At 37.3% G+C, this 19,412-nt stretch overlaps 1 protein-coding gene across 3 annotated transcripts in view; it reads left to right on the forward strand.

The window, feature by feature from the left end:
• The window catches only part of gpm6ba (glycoprotein M6Ba), a 45,469-nt gene that overhangs the window by 13,016 nt on the left and 13,041 nt on the right, over positions 1 to 19,412 (forward strand). Inside the window, exon 1 of one of the 3 annotated variants that reach the window (XM_026932004.3) lies at positions 2,172 to 2,323. The exons of 1 other annotated variant lie outside the window; for it this stretch is intronic. In XM_026932004.3, the coding sequence (XP_026787805.3) occupies positions 2,254 to 2,323 (70 nt within the window). In that variant the 5' untranslated portion in view covers positions 2,172 to 2,253. Of the gene's footprint in view, positions 1 to 2,171; positions 2,324 to 19,412 lie in introns of those variants that run through there. One more of the 3 variants, XM_026932006.3, reaches the window with a different exon arrangement.

The raw sequence follows: 19,412 nt of genomic DNA on the forward strand, positions 1-19,412 counted from the left end.
TAAGGCTAATGCACTTCACTTCTCCTCTAACCTTGTGTCTGACCTGAGAATAATGATGCATTAGTGCTGATCTGTGATCAGTCCCATCTGACTCAAACATAAACTTGATGATATAATGTAATAGTGTTTTTGTGCAGCTGTAAAATCATTGCCTTTTCTCTACAACGTCTGCTCCTTGTAAAATATGGGCTCGTGTCCTCTTCGAGCTGATAAGTCACCTTAAATGGTAATGATGATGTTAAGGGATTACAGTGACTCCTTTTTCCCCCTAGCCAGCTGTGCTTGGACGTACGCCTGTGTAAGGCCTGATGCATCCATCAGAGGCAGCGTAAGGCCACGTGCATGATATTTAATACTATTTAAGAGGATTCAGGGCAGATGACATCGTTTTGTTTGTGTGCATGGTTTATTATTAGAAAATAGAAAATGGTGGACATAAACCGTTGTCCCAGCTTTCTCGTAAATGGCACATATCACTGGAAATGTTTGGATATGAAGAGTACTTCAGCTCTTATAAACTTCTTTCCTTTCCAAGGGTGTCTCTTGAGTGGTTTATTTCTCCTGGTTTACTTTTCAGTGCATTTTGTGTACCTAGTCTAATGTCAACCATTTATGAAAGAGAGGGAAAGAGATACGACTATATAAGATGGATAACATTATATACTGCAGTACTAAATTATATTATATGCATATAGTATAAGACGAAATGGCAACACACTAGACTACCATGGATAGAATATACATGCTACAATACTAGACTATTAGTATGCATTTATGACTATATAGTACCAAACTAGATAATTTGCATAGATCTATATTTTACATACCTTATAAAGTATGCCTATATGTTAGTATAATAGACTACTAGTATATCTAGATATCTAAGAAAAATAGTACTAAATTAGAATGTTTGCATATAAGACTATATTGTTCTAAACTGGACTTTAAGTATTTATATAAAACAATAGGTCAGTATTTATGTAAAACAATAGGTCAGTATTTATATAAAACAATAGGTCAGTATTTATATAAAACAAATGTCTTAAAGCAGATTATTTTGGGCCTTTGCGGAATCAAGCCCAACAGTACTGCCAATTGTTGTAAGAAAAAATACACAGAAAATACATGGTGTGAAGAAGTGAGGATGAGGCTAATTTCTTTCTAGCCCAATCTTTAGATCATGCAGCCTATCACTGAGAGTGTTTACACTATCAGTTGATTACACAGAGAAAACACCCACTAGATTTGATCTCTGCTACATCCATAAACATGTCATGAGCACTGATTGAGAAGATGCATGTGAAATACAGTCATGGGTGTAATGAACACAAATGAGGCCACTTATTTACTCTTTTCATCCTGTTTTTCCTTAAAATGCTTTTGGGGAGAAACTAAAAATAGGAGTACACATTGTCCTATTAAGTACAAATACAAATTACACAAAAGAACTGTAGGTTTAGTGTTTTTGTTTTGAAGGAAAGGTTACAACTTTCCTGTTTACCATATTTGGTATTCGGTGAAAATGCAGCATGAACCTAATAGAACATTACCAGCTTTATCTGACTTTAAAAGTGTGTGTGTGTGTGTGTGTGTGTGTGTGTGTGTGTATTAGTTTGCCACCAAGACCTCATGATATAATGCATTCCTCAAACCTAATAGTTGCTTTGTCGAGCTATTAATAGATAGTAGGTTTTAGCCCTCCAGTCTAATAGCATGACCAGCCATCACTGGTCCCAAGATCAAGCATTATATTGTACCATATAGTGTAGTACTAAACTAGAATGTACGCATATAAGGCTCTATAGCATGTAAGTAGAATATGCACAAAATTACTAGGTATGTGGTACAAACTGAGCTTATTGCATATATCTGAATGATGCTACAGTAAGTACACATGCATGTACTGGATTATAGTGTGCATATACGACTAGATGTCACTAAAGTAGTCCATTAGCATATTCCTATATGTCATAAAGCTATAATGCGGTCCTAGATGATGTGTATATGCCTATGATATTAAGGCTACTGGTATCTAAGACTATTAAGAATGAACTAGAATGCATGCACTAAACTAGATTATTAGTAGTAGACTATTGCTCTCAAACAGGCTCAATCTGATTTGACGGCACATCACATCTTCGAGAAGGATTGTGCGTGTGTGTGTGTGTGTGTGTGTGTGTGTGAGAGAGAGAGAGAGAGAGAGAGGCGCGCGCGAATCCACTGAGCAAAGTGTTGTTAGTGAGGATTCTCCAAATGGATGGAACGAAACCAGCTATGGAGGCGACGAGCGAGGAGAATCAGGATGAAAGGGAGGAGAGCAAAGGTACAGAAAAGGACTTCTCCTCTATGTGTGTGTGTTTTTTTTTTTGAAAAAACATTTGTTAATTCGTCCATACTGAGCGTTTGTCGCGTGCGCGCCGCTCGAGCAGACAGAAAGCCGCGCGCCCTTCAGCATCATTCAGTGCACTGCTTTATCCATGCAGTGTTTCATAGCCTTCCTTATAATTACTCAATTATTTCTAATTGTTGATTAGGTGAAAGGAAAGAAAAAAGGTGTCACAGAGCTGGTTTGGTTTAATGTTGACGTAATGTTTTCGTTCTGCATCAGTGAAGAGCGCGTGCACACGCCAAGTGATGGTGACTTGTCAAAACGGTGCAGCGTCGTGCAATAAAATCCTTCAATCACTTAAAGGGATCATGTTTGATATCCTGCAGGTTAATGCTGATTTAGTTCACTGTGCAGGCACATCCGTGTTAAGAAGTATTTGGAGCGTTTGTGTGGCTTTACTCGGTGGTATTTTTATGCAGTGTCGCATTTTACGCGAGGTGTTGTTTACCTTATTTACATTGTTTACCCTTTACAGCCTCAGCCTTTGATTTCATTAGTGATTGCATTGTTATGGCAGGATTAAGTGAGTATGAGCGTGAGGTTTCCACAGCCTGTGCTATATTACTGTCAGCAAGTGACTGAATTAATCGCCATTAATGCTTCCACGTCAAGTTTCCAGGTTGTGTTTGGATGAAAAAGGCAGTTTTATTCCTGAGAAAGGAATCAATGAGACAAAACCACATCACACACTGAAACACACCTGATCACACAGTGTTACCCTGAATTACTGCACAAAAGAAATGATATAGGCTTATAGAGGCTTTACAATAGAGGTGTGTGTGTGTGTGGGTGTGTGTGTGTTTGTATGGGTGTGGGTTGGTGTACGTGTAAATTGTGAACGCATTAAGCATTGACTATGTATATTATAATTAGTTCAGTTCATAGAAAGATCAGCTCTTCTTTGTATTTGGAATAAATCAGGCTAAAAGCAATGAACACACCTGATCTATAGTGTTATTCTATAAAAAAAAAAAAGACGAAGAAGAATGCAGGGCAACACATTAGTGTGTGTTTGTATGGTTATGAGTGTGTATGGTTTTGCATTTGGGAAATCAGCCAAATATTTCAATCTGAACTCCTAATCCATAGTCATACATCTATTTATAATCTATATTATTTTTAAACACCTCTTTTATATATATATATATATATATATATATATATATATATATATATATATATATATATATATATAGAAGAGGTGTTTAAAAATATATATTATATATATATATATATATATATATATATATATATATATATATGTAAACTGATGTACAGCGACCATAAGGTCTCAAGTGCATTGGAGCATCCCTGCCCCCCTTCTTCACCTCCAGCCTTGATTGATTTTACTCGAGCACTTTGGTTCAATATGTAACATTTTAGCCCTTCTTTTGTTGCTAGAGTCCTTTTGTGCACAGAAATTAATATGAGACTCTCTCAATCAAGTATTCTCTTGAGTATTTCCTATGCTTAATGGACAGATGAACATAAATAGTGGAGTCGTCCTCAACCGCACCCTTTTGGTACACCGTCGCACTGCCTGTTGTGTTCATGTAGAAAAGCTATATGTACGGAGTTTTGGCTATTCTAGAAAAATCGGTCACATTGCGCACCACTTGTGATATCCTTATTATAAATAAATAAATAAATAAATAAAATGTATACAAAATGAACACACTCCCAAATTGCTGTAACATCAGTCAATAGACATGAACTGATCATCAGACCATTTCGCCAAAGAAACACCATGATGTATTCTTAAAAAAAAAATTTAAGATTTCTCTTCAATTTAACATAATTATTAGAATGGGGAGCTTAGATAAAGTTAGGTAATTTACTAACATTAGATATTAATTTTTTTTAAATGTTATTGATTTGTGCATTAAATCATAAACTTGCAATTTATGTGTTTTAACTGTCTATTTAATTATTTTCTGTGGTAACATTAATTTGTTTTATCACATTTTAAAGCTTTCTGTCTATTTAAAACAACACAAATGCAACTGTTATGGCCCAAAATTGTCAGAATAATTATGGCGATTTCACTATTGAGCAAAATAATCTGGATTTATCACTGTGCAGCCATAGCCACCATATTGATTAGATTTTAAGAATTTTTAAAGTATTAATCTCATGTATAAGAACTGGGCAGTTTATATTGCTTATTTGAGTAGCAATAAGTATAGTTTAGTGTGTAGAAAAGTGCTGTCCTTCAGGATGAAATGTGGCAGAGGTGGACTTTATTGTTTACTTAGATGAGTAATTACTTGAGATGGTACCTTAACTGCTTTGTGTAAAACAGTTGTGGGAAGCTAAGACACTGAAACAGGCAAGATATGATTATAACTGATGCTGTTGTACTGGTGAGATTTATGGCAAGGACTCGGAAACCTGATTTTGTAGATTAAATGATGTAAAAGAATTGTGGTTAGAGCACATTTTTTCATTGATAGAGGCTTTTATCCAAAGAAATTGAGAAATTGAACATTGACCCATCTGAAAATTACATCACTCTCTGACTGCTGACCTGAGAGGTTCACTATGGAAGTATATAATCCCGTACATAGTACTGATATTTTTCTGATTGCTTGCTGATCTGGAACTCAGATGGACTTATTGGACTGCCTACAGAAAATCTGTACACTCAGTGAATCAACAGCCCATGTGCCATTTTAAGTTCTTTGCATTTATAGCTTAATACAGTGTCAGCCCAACTATAGCATCTGACAAGATGTGACATCATCTGGCATTAGGATGTGCTCTTGTTGCTTTATATTTCTCTCTTTTTTCTCTCCATCTCTTGCTATTCTTGTTTTGAGGTCTTCTCTTTATTAAAATCTGAATGTCTCTAGTTCCTGACTAGAAAGTCAGGCTTTCTTTACCGCACACTTCCTTCTCTTGCATAACTCATGTTCGCACTTTCACATACACTCCTTTGCTAGAGTAGGTGCTGAGGGGGATTACATCATCGCTGTGATGAGAGGACGGTAGAGGGAGAGAGTGAGGCCATACAACACAACACAGGAGAATGGCAGCATTATATTTGTTGCACCTATTACATCAGTGTTGAGAAAAAGAGAACGCGAATGTGCGGTGTTTTTTTTTTTTTGTCACAAACTCTTCCACAAGTCAGTGGCCATATATTTATTTGTTAGCCAAATTCGTCACTGAGCCGAGTGAAGCAGCGTGTTGTGTGACCAGTAATCACTAAAACATGGGACTGGCTGGCAATGATTTGCTCCTAATTACAGTCCACTGGAAGATGATTTTGAATAGCAATCACTAAATTACTTGAATTTAGTCGGTCTGATTTTAAAGGTCGCAGTTTAGTCAACTTAGGCATGTGACGAAAATACATGTTCATATGATGTCATGAATTAGTGCAATTTAAAGTTTAAAGTCACTTGGCCCCTCTGCCTTTCATTGGCTGTTGTCCATTTCTTCATCTTCATTAATTGATCTTACAAAGAAACCCTGTTTTTATTCCTGTTCCTATTTTTTGCCCATCTTTCTCTCTATTTTGAATGTGTGTGGGATTCTGGGAGCATGTGAGAGATCACTCACACAGAAGAGAGAGAGAGAGACACACACACACACACAGAGGGAGAGGGAGAGAGAGAGAGATAGAGGAGGGCCTCATGTGCCTCTAATTTGGAACATCTCGCTCAGGGGCACGCTGACAGACTCCATCTGCCACTGCAAACTCATGAGTGTGTTTAACTAGGTTTGTATGTGTGCGTGCATGACTATAGTGTGTGTTGGTATGAATAGCTGTAGCAGGCAGGTTGGCACAGCACGCCCAGTTCCTGTATTATGCCAGGCTTCTCCGTACTTATGGATTCTCTCCATTGGGCCTACTGGTGCACAATCTGCCAACCTCACTCTTGTACCACCCTTCAGAATCTCTTCATTTAAGAGGCAAGGAGGCAAGGAGGGAAATAGAGGGTGCACCTCTTTCCTTCAAGACACACCCAGCCCAGTTGTTTAACATTTTTCTGAGAAGCTGAGCGACCAACAGTACCTCAAGTTTGAAAATTCACAAGAATTACAAATGGGTCAGGCTAGGGCAAAAGTCGGGGTTAGCGGTCACAGTTTTTCCTATGACTCTGTATGAAATCTGTAAGAATTCCTACAAATGCTGTGTTGGAGAACATGAACATACTATCCATAAAACACAAAATTCACTCATCACCCTGTTAGTAACAAAGTTTTAGGCTAAAAGTTTGACACTGCATCGAGTTCTTCTCTGGCTCGCAGCAACTGTGCGATTACACCTCATGGCTGTGGAGGAGAAGCTCTGCTACAGCCGACCGTGTGTTAAGCCAAGAAGGAGCTAAAAATGGCAAATGCCTCCCACTCGCAGCTGAACAGGCGTTCTGTGTGAGGCTTCAGCAGGCCTCAAGCTTGCTTTCTGAGATTTTATGTGGAGACTGTGGATGTTTCAAGGTGAAGCAGCCAAAAAAAGGCTGTCTGCAAGGAGGACTAGTTTTTACCATTGTAAAGATTTCTGAAACCCTTACAATAGCATATGTTATTATGGTGTGCCAAATGTTTCACAGTTTACTGATGGTTCAGAAAAATCCAAAAGCAAAACTTCAAAGGGTTTTGGTGCTGAAAGGTTTATAGGTACAAACAATCTAAGGCAAGCCTACTTTCTGTATCTACCTAACAATTAATCAACCATTTTGATGGAATTTAGCTGAAACTTGCTGTTTTAATTGTCAAAACTCAAACAAACGCATGTCAAAAAACCCAGACAAATAATTGTCAAAACTCAAACAATGCACCAAAACACAAGTTTTTAGATATTTTATTTGACATTTACCAAAACATGAGGAGAATTACACCAAATATAACAACATATAGCTGCAGGCAGAGATCTGCGGGGTCCAAGCACCCCAATGTTCCAGTTTTTACCAATTTGCATTAAGAAACCAGAGTTTTGTGATGGTAGCTCAATTCTATCCTTGTGAAACCATGCTGATTGACCAATGATGCTTACGTTGTTGAAGAAATCAATTCCTCATTAGAAATTCATTTACATATTATTTCAAAGATGCAGTATAGCAAATTTCAGCTTGATTGCACTTAAGGTTTATGAGAAACACTTATCTAAATGTAACCTCATCCCCTATAGATGGCCACTCCCCAACCTTTGCAGACATTCTCAGAATCTGGTTCTTAGTATGGCTTTCAAGTTCAGTGCAAATGCATGCAAACAGTCATGAGTTATGGCTTTTTGAGTAAACCAAGCTCTGTCCCACTAGGATTCATTGGCATGGGCCAGCCATTGTTTAGAAATTTCAACATGCTTGTGATAATTATTGAGGTTTGGTTGCTGTGATTTGACACCAATTTCATGAAGATATGCCAAAAAATCCTAGCACTAGCTCACAAAAGTTGGTTTTGCATATTGTCCAAATTGTGATTTTGTTCACACAAATCCAAGGAATAAGAGGGAAAAATAGTCTCACGGTTCTCAAGATATGGGCCAAAAATATATGGTTTTCTTATTTCACTGGGTAGTAGGGAGGATTTTGCACCTTCCTACCAAATTTCGAGTTTCTATGATTTACAGTATTAGTTTCCCATCACATTTTTCTGAGGAAACAGAATAATAAGAAAAATCATAACAATTTTAATAGGTACCCTAAATATTCTGATTTAAATAACCTCTCCTTTAACTTTTAATCTTTTTCAGAACATTAACATAGATCAAGCTGGATGCACTTTTGCTGTTGAGCATTTATTAAAACCAAGCCTGTGTTATTTCAGTGCTTAATTAAAGTGGCTGGCTTTAAACACCATCTTACATAAGATGAAGTGTTGAACATTTGCCATGGCTCAGACCAGCAGTAATGAGATGAGGTTCCATGTTGGAGTGGATCTTTGTGTACTTGTATTGTTCCCAGTTACCCATTTTGGTTGTTATGTCTGAATCTCTCTGTTGTGTTGCCAGTGTTCAAGATGGAAGGATTGGGCTAGTTGTTAATAAGTAATGTATGTATGCAAGGAAGGGCAAAATACATTTAATAAAGCATTGTAAAATAGATTTAAAATTACTGCAACTTCGTAAAAATACAGAAATCTTTTTCGTAAAACAAGACATGTAATCTGCATTGCCACTTCAGTTGATACGGCTGATATTACCGTTCTGGTAAATTATAGCTAACGCTGGGCATCCTTCAGAAACCATACTGATGGTATCACTAGAAGGGTTGATCAGTTATACTGTCTGATTTCTAAAATATTACTGTTCCACAAATGCTAACCTGCTGTTATATTTTTCTCTTTGTGTTGGCAAGAGCTTAAGATCACTCCAAGTTTATATCGTCCTGCCTGTTTGCATTCACCTTGCTAAATAGTGAAAAGCATGATGAATAATAAAAGACAATACAGATCAAGTGAAATCTTTTTAACACTGACAGTAACAATAGTATAAATTTTGAAACATGATGGATTGAAGCTACATTGCTTATTCATTGTGAAGTCTTACCAGAGAATAGTAGTGCTAGTGCTTGCTTTAAAACCTACAAGCACTGCAAGTATCGGTTTACATGTTGTCAGTTCTGCCATTTTCGAAATTACAAAACGAAAAATTGTCTAAATGCTAATTACAGAGGTTTTTTTTTTTTTCCAAATGACTGCCCAGTCCTGTGTGTGTGTGTGTGTGTGTGTGTGTGTGTAGGAGCTGGGGTGAAGGCAGGGTGAAAGTGTGGTGACCTGAACAGCTGTTTGAGACTGGCTGCATTGATGAATGTAGACAGAATGGCAGATGAAGAGCTAGAGGCCACACACACACACATATACACACTCCTACAGTACTGGGACTAAAACCACAGGATGGGCCATTGATCAGTCTGGCTTGATGGTGCTGAGAGGGGGACCACTTTAAACACTTTGTACTTAATTACAGCCATTTAGTAAAGCAGTCTGTCCTTCAGCAAGCCTGTTTGGAATCAGCTTGTAACCTCTATCATTATAAATTGATGCATCGAGACCCAGACAACAGTGAAGATAAAACAGTTCAGCCTGTACTTAGCGTAGTATACTTAGCAAAGGGTTCAGTGCGAAGAGATAGTATCAGGTTATTGTTTATTAATGTGTTGTGTGGTTGGAGCATGAGCCCCATGTACAGAGAGACAGTTGCACAGAAGCAAGAAATGGGATTTCCTGTTTGATAAACAAGATACTTGCCTCATTTAGCAAGAAACTTGTTTTTATGCCTCTATCAAAAATACAATATACTGTATACAGTTTAAATAATTGTATATTACATACATTATATAGCACATTAAAAGCAAGTTTAGAACATGTTTTAGAGAGGATTAAAGGAGATTAAAACACATAGGAAAAGAATTAATATAGAGGAATTAAGAATTAAGCAACAGAATTTGATATATGAATATAAAATGCAGTATAAGAAAAGGCGAGTTCTAATAATGTCTAATTATGACAATATAAACATATTGAATTGACAGTATGTATTTTTTTAATAATATTTAATAGTATGGGGGATTACTTTTGGAAGCTGTCAGGGTTTATGCGTAACTAGGTCAACACTTTTAATACGGTGCCACAGTCATCAGTGGCCTGGCGTCTATGGGCATGCTCACTGGAGTGGAAGGATGGCCATCCTCTCTATGCTGTCCATCATGTAAGTTTGTCACTTGACTTTTCTGTTGTGAAGAGTGGCAGAAAGTATCTGTTGTTAGTGTACCTATGTTCTTATAAACTGGCCCTAGACATTTATAGATTTAAACATTCGATACTGGATTGCTGCATTTTTTGCAGTTCACAGAATCATTTATTATGCTCAATATTAATATCAATATCAATATATTGATTAATATCAAGTCTGCTCGTTCCTAAGACAATTATGCATGAGGATTTATATTCCTAAAATGTCTGAAAATTACACAAATTATAGTAAGAATGACTTTGGTATATGATGTTATGTTGTGATAAGGAAATCTGAATATCATATAATCCTCAAATAATATGTGCTAGCCTACTGTTTTAAGGTTACGCTTACCTTAAGCATAAGCAGGCCTGAGTGATACCTCAGAGAGAATATGTATAAAATAGGATTGTTTGGCAATGTAGAACGCTAACAGCATGTTAGCAAGAGACATAACACCCAAGTGAGGTGAAAGATTCATCAGGATATTGGAATTTGCATTGGGATTGAATTTATAGCCAGGTAGGTAAAAATTATAGTGTACATTTCCTAGGATGTACATTAAGAAACAGATCACAGAAAACTGAGTCCCTAAAACGCTCTTCTATTGTAAAATATAAAATAAAAAAATCCCATATTTTGTCAAAGTACCAGTGAAATAAAAAATAAATGAATAAAAAATGGGGTTATTGCTGTTTTCTTCAGACAGATTCATAAAAATGGTGGCTAGTTACATAATTTAGCTTTCAGTAACATCTATAGCATCAGCTAGTTAGATTCAAGCTACAAAACACCATTTTGTTGCTGATGCCTTTCTCTTTTTCAGACTAACTACTGCCTTTCTGAGTCTCTTATGCAGTTTTGCTCTATTGTGGCCAAAATTGTATTACAATTTCAGCCAGTTTAAAAATTTCTGCCACAGTCTCATTTCTACTTGTACACTGCTCAACACTATTGTTATACTCTTTCACCACTAGTACGGCCTAATGTGTGTGATCTGTTCAATCTGTGGTTAATAGTATGTTCTAGATAGGGCACATTCTTTTGCTGATTGCAAATTACACAGAAGCACAGACCATGATCCATCAGGACAAAGAGCCATGGCCACGTTCCAACAGCTTGAACAGATGTATTTGACAGTACTTCAGTGTTTCTCTCGCTTGAGAGAGAATTCTTTCCCAGGAAGAAAACTGGCCTGCAAATTAATATGCACGACTCCTAAAAAGGAATGGCCTTTGGCAGATATAGGTTTGTCCTTTAAATATTCACTGCCGCTTGAATAAAGATGTTTATTTTTATGCTACGTTGTTAACCACACAGTGGAAAGTCAATTAAATTAGCATTAAAGTCAGCCAGTGCTTCAGCTGCATTTTCTTAGCTGGATGAAGCTTTAAATTCTGTCCTTGTCAAAAAGGCCTCATTTAAATTGATTTGTTTGGCTTAATTAAACATTTTTCAATAAAGTCATTGTCATTTTTTGTGTGGTCATTGATAGTTCCCACCCACTAGCATAACAGAGATATGAGAACCCAGCGACGTCTTCCCTTCCCATCCACATCTTTTCAAACTGCTGCTCCTGCAGTGTAACAGGGTATCTAAACACACCTGGAGGTGCCAACTGTACTAATGGCCCTCTTCTATATAAATGAGCTAACACAAGCCTAGAATTTGCAGAGCTACTCTAAGGAATGCCATACTTTCTCCCCAGACAGCATTAAAGCTCTCTTGGACTCCTGATCATGGCTGGCTATGTGATTGTACAACAATTGGGCAATGCTTACCCTGCCTTCACACTAGCAGAGCGACACAGTGCCACGCTTCTGGTGAAACAGCAAACGACATTTGCAGACCTGTTCGCAAAATATCTGGGGGAGCATGGGCTGAAAAGCAAAAAGAGCCCCATCTTGCCATCCCCCACCCTACCCACACATCCACGCCATCTGTGTGTAAAAATAAGGGAAAAACGTTGGGACATGCTGTTATTGGAAAATAATCAATTTCAGGGTGGTAATGTTCCTCACATTAGGCCACATCACAATGCCTGGTCGTGTTTTATTCCTTATACATGCCAGCCATTAGGGCAGGTTGTACAACTGAATTGGTTTAAACCTTTTAATGGCTTCCATTCCTCACTGGTGGTGGTAGTAATTTCATCGCAACTTTGTACTTCATACCATTGGTAGTGCTGTTGTTCTTGGTTTGATATAAAATGACATGGATATATTGTTTGTCTGCAAAAACTGCTCTGATGGTGGTTTACATTCTGTTGACAGAAATGATGAACAAGATTATGGGATAAGGAACAAAAGAATATACGTATGTATGCTAGCTTCCTGATTCGGGTTATAGTCTACGCAGGCATCATTCACGCTTTAGACACACCCAATGGCTTGTTACCCTCTGCTGTTTATTACTATATCCACGGTCAAGCTCAAACATATACATTTTTCCTTGCTCTTTCTCACTCTTGTGCTGTTTCTATCTCTCTCACACTGACACGCTCGTTCTCTCACACACACCCTGGGGGTACATGTGTGTGGGAAGTGTGTGGAAACTGTGGCAACGCTGAGACAGTCAACTGCGCTCAATTGGGTCATGGGTAACATGCTTCCATGACAACCGCTTTTCACCGGCCCCTGGGCCGAAAAATGCTTTTTGCTCACTCTCCCTTCTCTCTCACTCGCTCTCTGTCTCTCTCTTCGTTTGTTTGTTTCCCTCACATGCTTGCTTTTTCATTTCACTAATTCTTGGTCCGAACTGTCTGGCATTGACTCTACTGTACTGCTCTCCAAGGGAACAAATTTTTCAGCTTTATGGGGAACTTCAGAGATAAACAGCAGACCATGCTGAAAGCCTTCAAAAAAATTGCAGTAGACGCACACTGAGCCTAGTGTTCAGCTGTGTAGAGAGGAAGTCTTTTGTATTGTTTTCAGATTGTTGCCAGGCCTCTTCAAAGCGTTTTGGATACAGCATGGTGATTTTTCCACGCAAATCATTTTTTAATTATAGGACCGTTTCATTAAACCAGTAGTTGATCAAAACTGGAATTGGTCTTGGTTTGGACAAGAAAATGTTATCAGAATGTTCAGTAATGTATATGACAGGTGCTAAGACAATGTAATGTAGCAAAATTAACAAAAAAGAAATACATTTTTGGCCCCAGCCAACAAAAGTCCTGTGTTTCAGCATTTTTTGATAGAAAATTTAAGGTGGCATCTCTAATAAATATAGTTATCTGATGTAAACGGACAGAATACCCCTTTAGCATAATTAACTGAAATATTTTTATAACTAAAAATGTTGCAGTAACATTATAGGTATGTTTTGTCGATAAACATGGCCAAAAGAAAAAGAGGCATTTTGACTGACTTTCCCACATCCCTTCAAGATTATCTTGTTTACACAGCTCTAAGTGCTTCACACAAAACTCTTAATAGCCTTTATTGAAGATTTTGTGAACTTTTGTCAGACCACTGACTACATCTTGTTTTATATATCTTTGTTTTTCCATAAAAAAAAATGACATACAGAAGTGTGTATACATGGCAGCGCAGAGTGCCAGTCAGATTGCAACCTTCATATGCACATTCACACAGGACTGTTTTTTTAGTCCCACTCCCACCCGCTCCTGCAGTTATTTTGGTGTGCTTTTGTTTTCTGACAAACTTAGCTGGATTTATTTCCCAAGATATAAACAAATTAGTCATTTAAACCACAGTGACCATAAGCAGAATAAAGTATTTACTGAAACTATTATTTCCGAGCACAGTAAATCCTTCGTACAGCGTCATGCGAGCAACTCTCTGCGTCCAACACATTCCCATTTAATGAACGTGGCCTTTCTTTGTCCCATGAGCTTCATATCTGACCGCCCGCTCCCACCCACATGAAAATAAAGACCACCTGCTCATGCAACCTTTTTGTGGGATCCCATGCAATCACGGTCGCATGCACTCAGACTGTGTCTGATTAAAACAGAGGCTAACATGGAGTGATAACGGTCTTCTGAATCATTTCTGCTCTAGATATTGAGATCTGTTGTCCTCATGCTTGCTCATTTTGTGGTAATGTTAGTCGGTATAGCCTGATCTGACCTGACTCACCCAACGTACCCTGAAGCTAAATGCTAAATAAAATGAAAGCTGAACTGATCTCTTAACCAGGAACAGTGCCATCTCAGACTCTTACTCTAATCGACTCCTTCCTTTTTGGCCTTAATCAGGCAGGGCCGTAGTTCGTTTTATTTGCTGTCTTGCCTTTGGAGAATGTTCCTATGGTAAGTTTGCTTTATTGATGGTGTTAATCTTAGGTACATCAGAAGAAGCAATAACGTTTTAAAGGCTGGTGTGCCTGCTGTTTTAATATGGACTATGTCGTTAGTTTCCCAGCACAGAGCCCTCAGGTACCACCAATTTACATCACACATGTTTGCAGCAGGAGGCAGGAAAAATCAGTTACAAGGTTGTAATTTTTTTTATTGAGTGAGAAGATAAATGCATGGCAGAATGTAAATATGAGAGAGGTTATGTAGACTAAATAATGATGTCCTTTTTTATTAAAGAGATGATTCAGAGACTCATTGGCCCATAACATTTGCTGTAATGAGTAGGTCATTGATTTCCTATACATCTGGAAACAGCTCTATCCAACTAATGCACTTTCTAACTTTCTTTGCAGATGAGAGAGATGAGAAGGAGCATAAACATTTCCATAGGTGACCACTGAACCACTGCAAAAGTCATAGGACTTATGCTTTTACAGTCAATACAGTCCATTGGAAGGCACATTAGAGGTTCTTTTTATTATTTAAAAGTTTATTCAGTAATTCTGACAGAGGTTAGTTGAAGCTAGCTGTATCAAAATTACACATTTACAGGCATTATTATGCATTAAAGGTGTAGTCCGTGAATGGGATGGAGGCTAGGACTTTTGAAATATTACATTCAAACGAATACAGCCTTTTCTTCAGTGACCACTCCAAAGCTTAGGCTAGAACACCTGAGGGGGAGCTCTCTGAATTGACAGGCAACATGATTGACAGGCAAGTAGCCTATTTGTCCTGATTGGTTGGATGTTGATGGTCCACATAAATCTTTGTTTCTTACAGAACCTGGGGTGCCACAGAGACCAGAGATTCTTCCCTGAGCATTTATTTTAAATTAATTTTAATGACTTCAACAAAAATTACAAAGTTACAGACTTAAAAATTACTTAATGGACTTTAAATCTGAAATTGGAAGACTAAATGCAACTGATGTTGTTCCAGCATAGCTACAGGACTTACGAAATTTTAGCCTCAGAATCATCTTTTGATATAAAATAACTAACAAAACTAAAATAAATAATCAATATTACTATACCATACCAATACTTCTTGTGCATGTATAGTAAAACTGTGTTGTCTGACACAGTTCAGTGGACCTGTAGACTCTGATTACTTGTGTCCATACAAATGATATTATTGTATATTACATTGGATGTTGAATGGTGGAAATTACATTGAATGTTGGACTGGTCCCATCTACCCAAATCACAGTCAGCTGTTTCAGTGAAAGAACACTCAGAACTCTGTTCTCAGAACTCTGTTAAAATGAGTTTACCTCTAAAACCATAGTTAGGTCTAGTACTGGAGTTTGACTCTGTATTGAGGCAGCTAGTGTGGCCACCATATCTCAGTTTTCCTCATTACGCCATGAGACTTAATTGGATAAATCAATTATGTAATGTTCCTTCATGCTCTTATGCAATCACTCATCAGAACTTCAGCTCCTCACTTAGCACCCACTGCTTCTTAGACTTAACTCTTTCTTCAAACAGTAGATATTATGACTCGTTCCAGAACTAGAGCCTGATCAGTGCAGTGAATGGCAACTCCGTCATCCCTTACTGTCCTTTGTGCTGTTTCTAGAGCATTAAAGCATCAAAGCAGGAGATTTTTACGGCCATTAAATATTTTAACATTCATGGTTTTGAATTGCATAGTTACTCTGGCATCTATTTTGGGATCCATCTAGAAAGATTTTAATAGCTTAAAGGTGAGGTCTGTAGTTAGAACACTTTTTAAATATTTGTCAAAGTTCGTGAGCTGTCAGATATCTGCTCAGATATCTCTGTAGTGGCACAGGCACTGGAAACTTTAGGGCTTAACTGTGCAGAGCTGAGCAGACTGATTGCAAATTTCATTCATACGTGGCCATGTATAAAGACAGCATAACCTCTGCACTAACCTATTTTTACCAGCTATTATATAAGATTCAAATGATCATAGAACATAGTATCTCCCCTGTCCATCTTACATCTCCATCTTGCTCATATCACCATTCCTGAATCTCACTCAACAAGGCATTACTTTCCTAAAATGCTTCCCTCCATTTTCCTCCATTTTGTCCTTTTATGGCATCTAAGATTTTATAAAATTATCACAATGTACACATATAAATCATCTGTCAACGATTACTTTGATCACAGGTTAATGTGTCAGACTTTTATGGCTCCTGCTGTAAACCATATCAATAAAGAAATATTGTCCTCTTGCACTGACCTGTATTACTGACAGCTAGTTTGGATTTAGCCTTAGTCTTTTGTCATAAATACATAATAGTTTTAGTGCTATTTTTGTGATTTATCTTAGCTCAGGTTTAGTTGCTAAAAAGCTACAGCAATTTTCCTCAACTAAACATGTTCTATGTTTTAATGTTCTCTTAAATGGAATACCAGAATGCTTTGCAAATGCACATTGCCATTGTTCTTAGTGTTAGCTAACTAAAAGGCTAATTTGATTAACATAGAAGTGATAAAAACTCCAGTAGTTTGCATCATATTTTATCCAGTGGTCTGCATTCACCCATGTTTTAAAAGCCGCACTGAAATATTTATGCTAATAAATAACTCTCATTCTGTAATTGCAAAAAGAATACACAAATAAAATCCATTTCTGATATTTTTATCTCGTTTCTATTCGTTGAGGACAATATCATTGTATTTAGTCATAGATTTTGAGTCATTTTTAATTAGTTATTAGTTAGTTTAATTTTCATATTGTTTTTGTTATGGTAAAAGGCTCAGCCATTTTCTGTCTAAGTTTTCATCAACAAAATTAATAGGAACGTTCAGGCATTCTAGCAACAGATTGGCCATGCATGTTTTGGTGGGTGTGGTTTGAGAGGGAACACTGAAGGGAAAGGCTGTACTTGTTTGGTTTTGGTTTTCCAAACATAAATGTATTCACCAAAATTACCGACTGTACCTTTAAGATGTAGTGTGTATTTAACATTGCAGGGCAACATACAAGACAGAACAGGGAGCTCTGTACACCGGATGACATAAAGTGCCAGTAGCTATACAACTGAAACACAGCATCAGTGTACAAAATTATAGTTTCAGTAAAACAGCATGTGCTGCAGAGTACAATAAGTATAAAGGAGGTTATGGGTAACTAGAGCGTACACACATTAACCACACAGAACAGCAGCAGCATCAGGATAAATATGAGGGATTAACTGTGCAGAACTGAGCAGACTGACTGCAAATTTCATTCATATGTGGCTGCATATGAGAGTGTAAGAGCATATAAAGAGAGCATAACATCTGTACAGATATTCCTGTGTGATAAATTAAGATATAGCAATATAGCGCTTGATGTGATGATATTGTGAAATATAGGACTTGAATCAAATACAATGACCTTTTCTAATTGCAATTTTCTAAGCATTTTTCTTCATATGACTGTACAGTAAAGATTTTTTTGACAAAGAGGAAGCGTTTCCACATGCCGTTCGCTTCACGGTGATTGGAAAGTGTTCAGGATGCCGATGGAAAAGGGTTTCCATGGAAACACTAAAGTGGAATGTGCAAGAGCATGTGATTGTAACACCCTCTTTTATTCTCAATATGTGTGTATGCTCTGTGTGTGTATGCCTCTGTGTGTGTGTGTATGCCTCTGTGTGTATGTGTGTACGCATGTGTGTATGTGTGTTTAGCATAGCTATTTTTAACAGCTATTATGATTTAAATGATCATAGAACATGGTATCTCCCCTCTCCATCTTGTCCATAACACCATTCCTGAATCTCACCCAACAAAGCAACTCTCTCTTCCATCACTTTTCCTATAATGCTTCCCTCTATTTTCCTCCATTTTGTCCTTTTATGGAATCTATGTTTTTTTTATGAAATCATCACAATGTACATGTATAAATCATCTGTCAACGATTACATTGATCACAGGTTAATGTGTCAGACTTTATGGCTCCTGCTGATTACAGCAGTGCTGTAGGATGCATTAAAGGGCAGCGCTGTGGAACAGATGGTTTTGTATATTCAGGGTGACTATATGGCTTGGAAATAAATTTGCATCAGTAACTTGATGAGTGGGTCAAAGGACTCGGAGCTTTCAAGGACTTAACTTTAGATCTGTGTTTTGTCCTGGATTATAGTTCTTGGCTTTGTTTGGTTTATTTGTCATGCCAAAGATTTACCTCTGTCTCACTTATCTGTAAAAAAAAGAAATGCTGTTTCCAGAATTTGTGTGAGATTTCTTCTGTGCTGTGAAACAATTTTGAAAATTACTTTCTTTGCATGTCTTCACGCATTGTTAATGAGTTGTGACACAAGAAACATGATGGTTCTTTGTATGCACCAAAAAAAGGGATTTTGGCTCGTGCTTTTCTCAACAATAAATTTAAACAGTTGCTTCAATTTCTGCTGCTGCAGAAATGACTCAAATTCAGCGTGCTGTGCATCCTGTGAATATACCAAGTATACCTAAAATATTCCCACAATCATAGACATCAAATTTTTCAGGGGTGCTCATAACAAATTCGTAACTTGATACAATTTCATAAACTACATAGAGGGCTTCAGATTACATGCAAAATCCTGATGGTTAATGCTTTTATATAAATGGCATCCATAAAATGCATTATTGTCTGTCAGAATGAGCAAATCTCTGCTGTCTATATGTGACAAACATGTACACTGACGTTCTGTTTCAGCACCAGAGCAGCATGCTGAGCTGGTATAGAAGCTATATGATATAATATTCATTATATGATATTCATTATTCATATACCATATATCATATATGATGATATATGGTATATCAATAACTATCTGTCCCAAACTGCATACCAGCACAACAAAAAGTATGGCAAAAAAATTGTACACTGCTGTAGATTACCTGTTACCATAAACTGTGTACTATTTTACCATACTATTGAGTATGCTAGTATGTGGTATGGGACACAGCCATTGAACCACCAGCTTTCCCTCTGAACAGGTAGTATATAAGACTGAAATTGGACACTACAGAGGATAATACCACTAGTATTATACTTCAATATGT

Source organism: Pangasianodon hypophthalmus, chromosome 26 (genome assembly GCF_027358585.1).
Source record: "Pangasianodon hypophthalmus isolate fPanHyp1 chromosome 26, fPanHyp1.pri, whole genome shotgun sequence".
Taxonomy (NCBI): Eukaryota; Metazoa; Chordata; class Actinopteri; order Siluriformes; family Pangasiidae; genus Pangasianodon; species Pangasianodon hypophthalmus.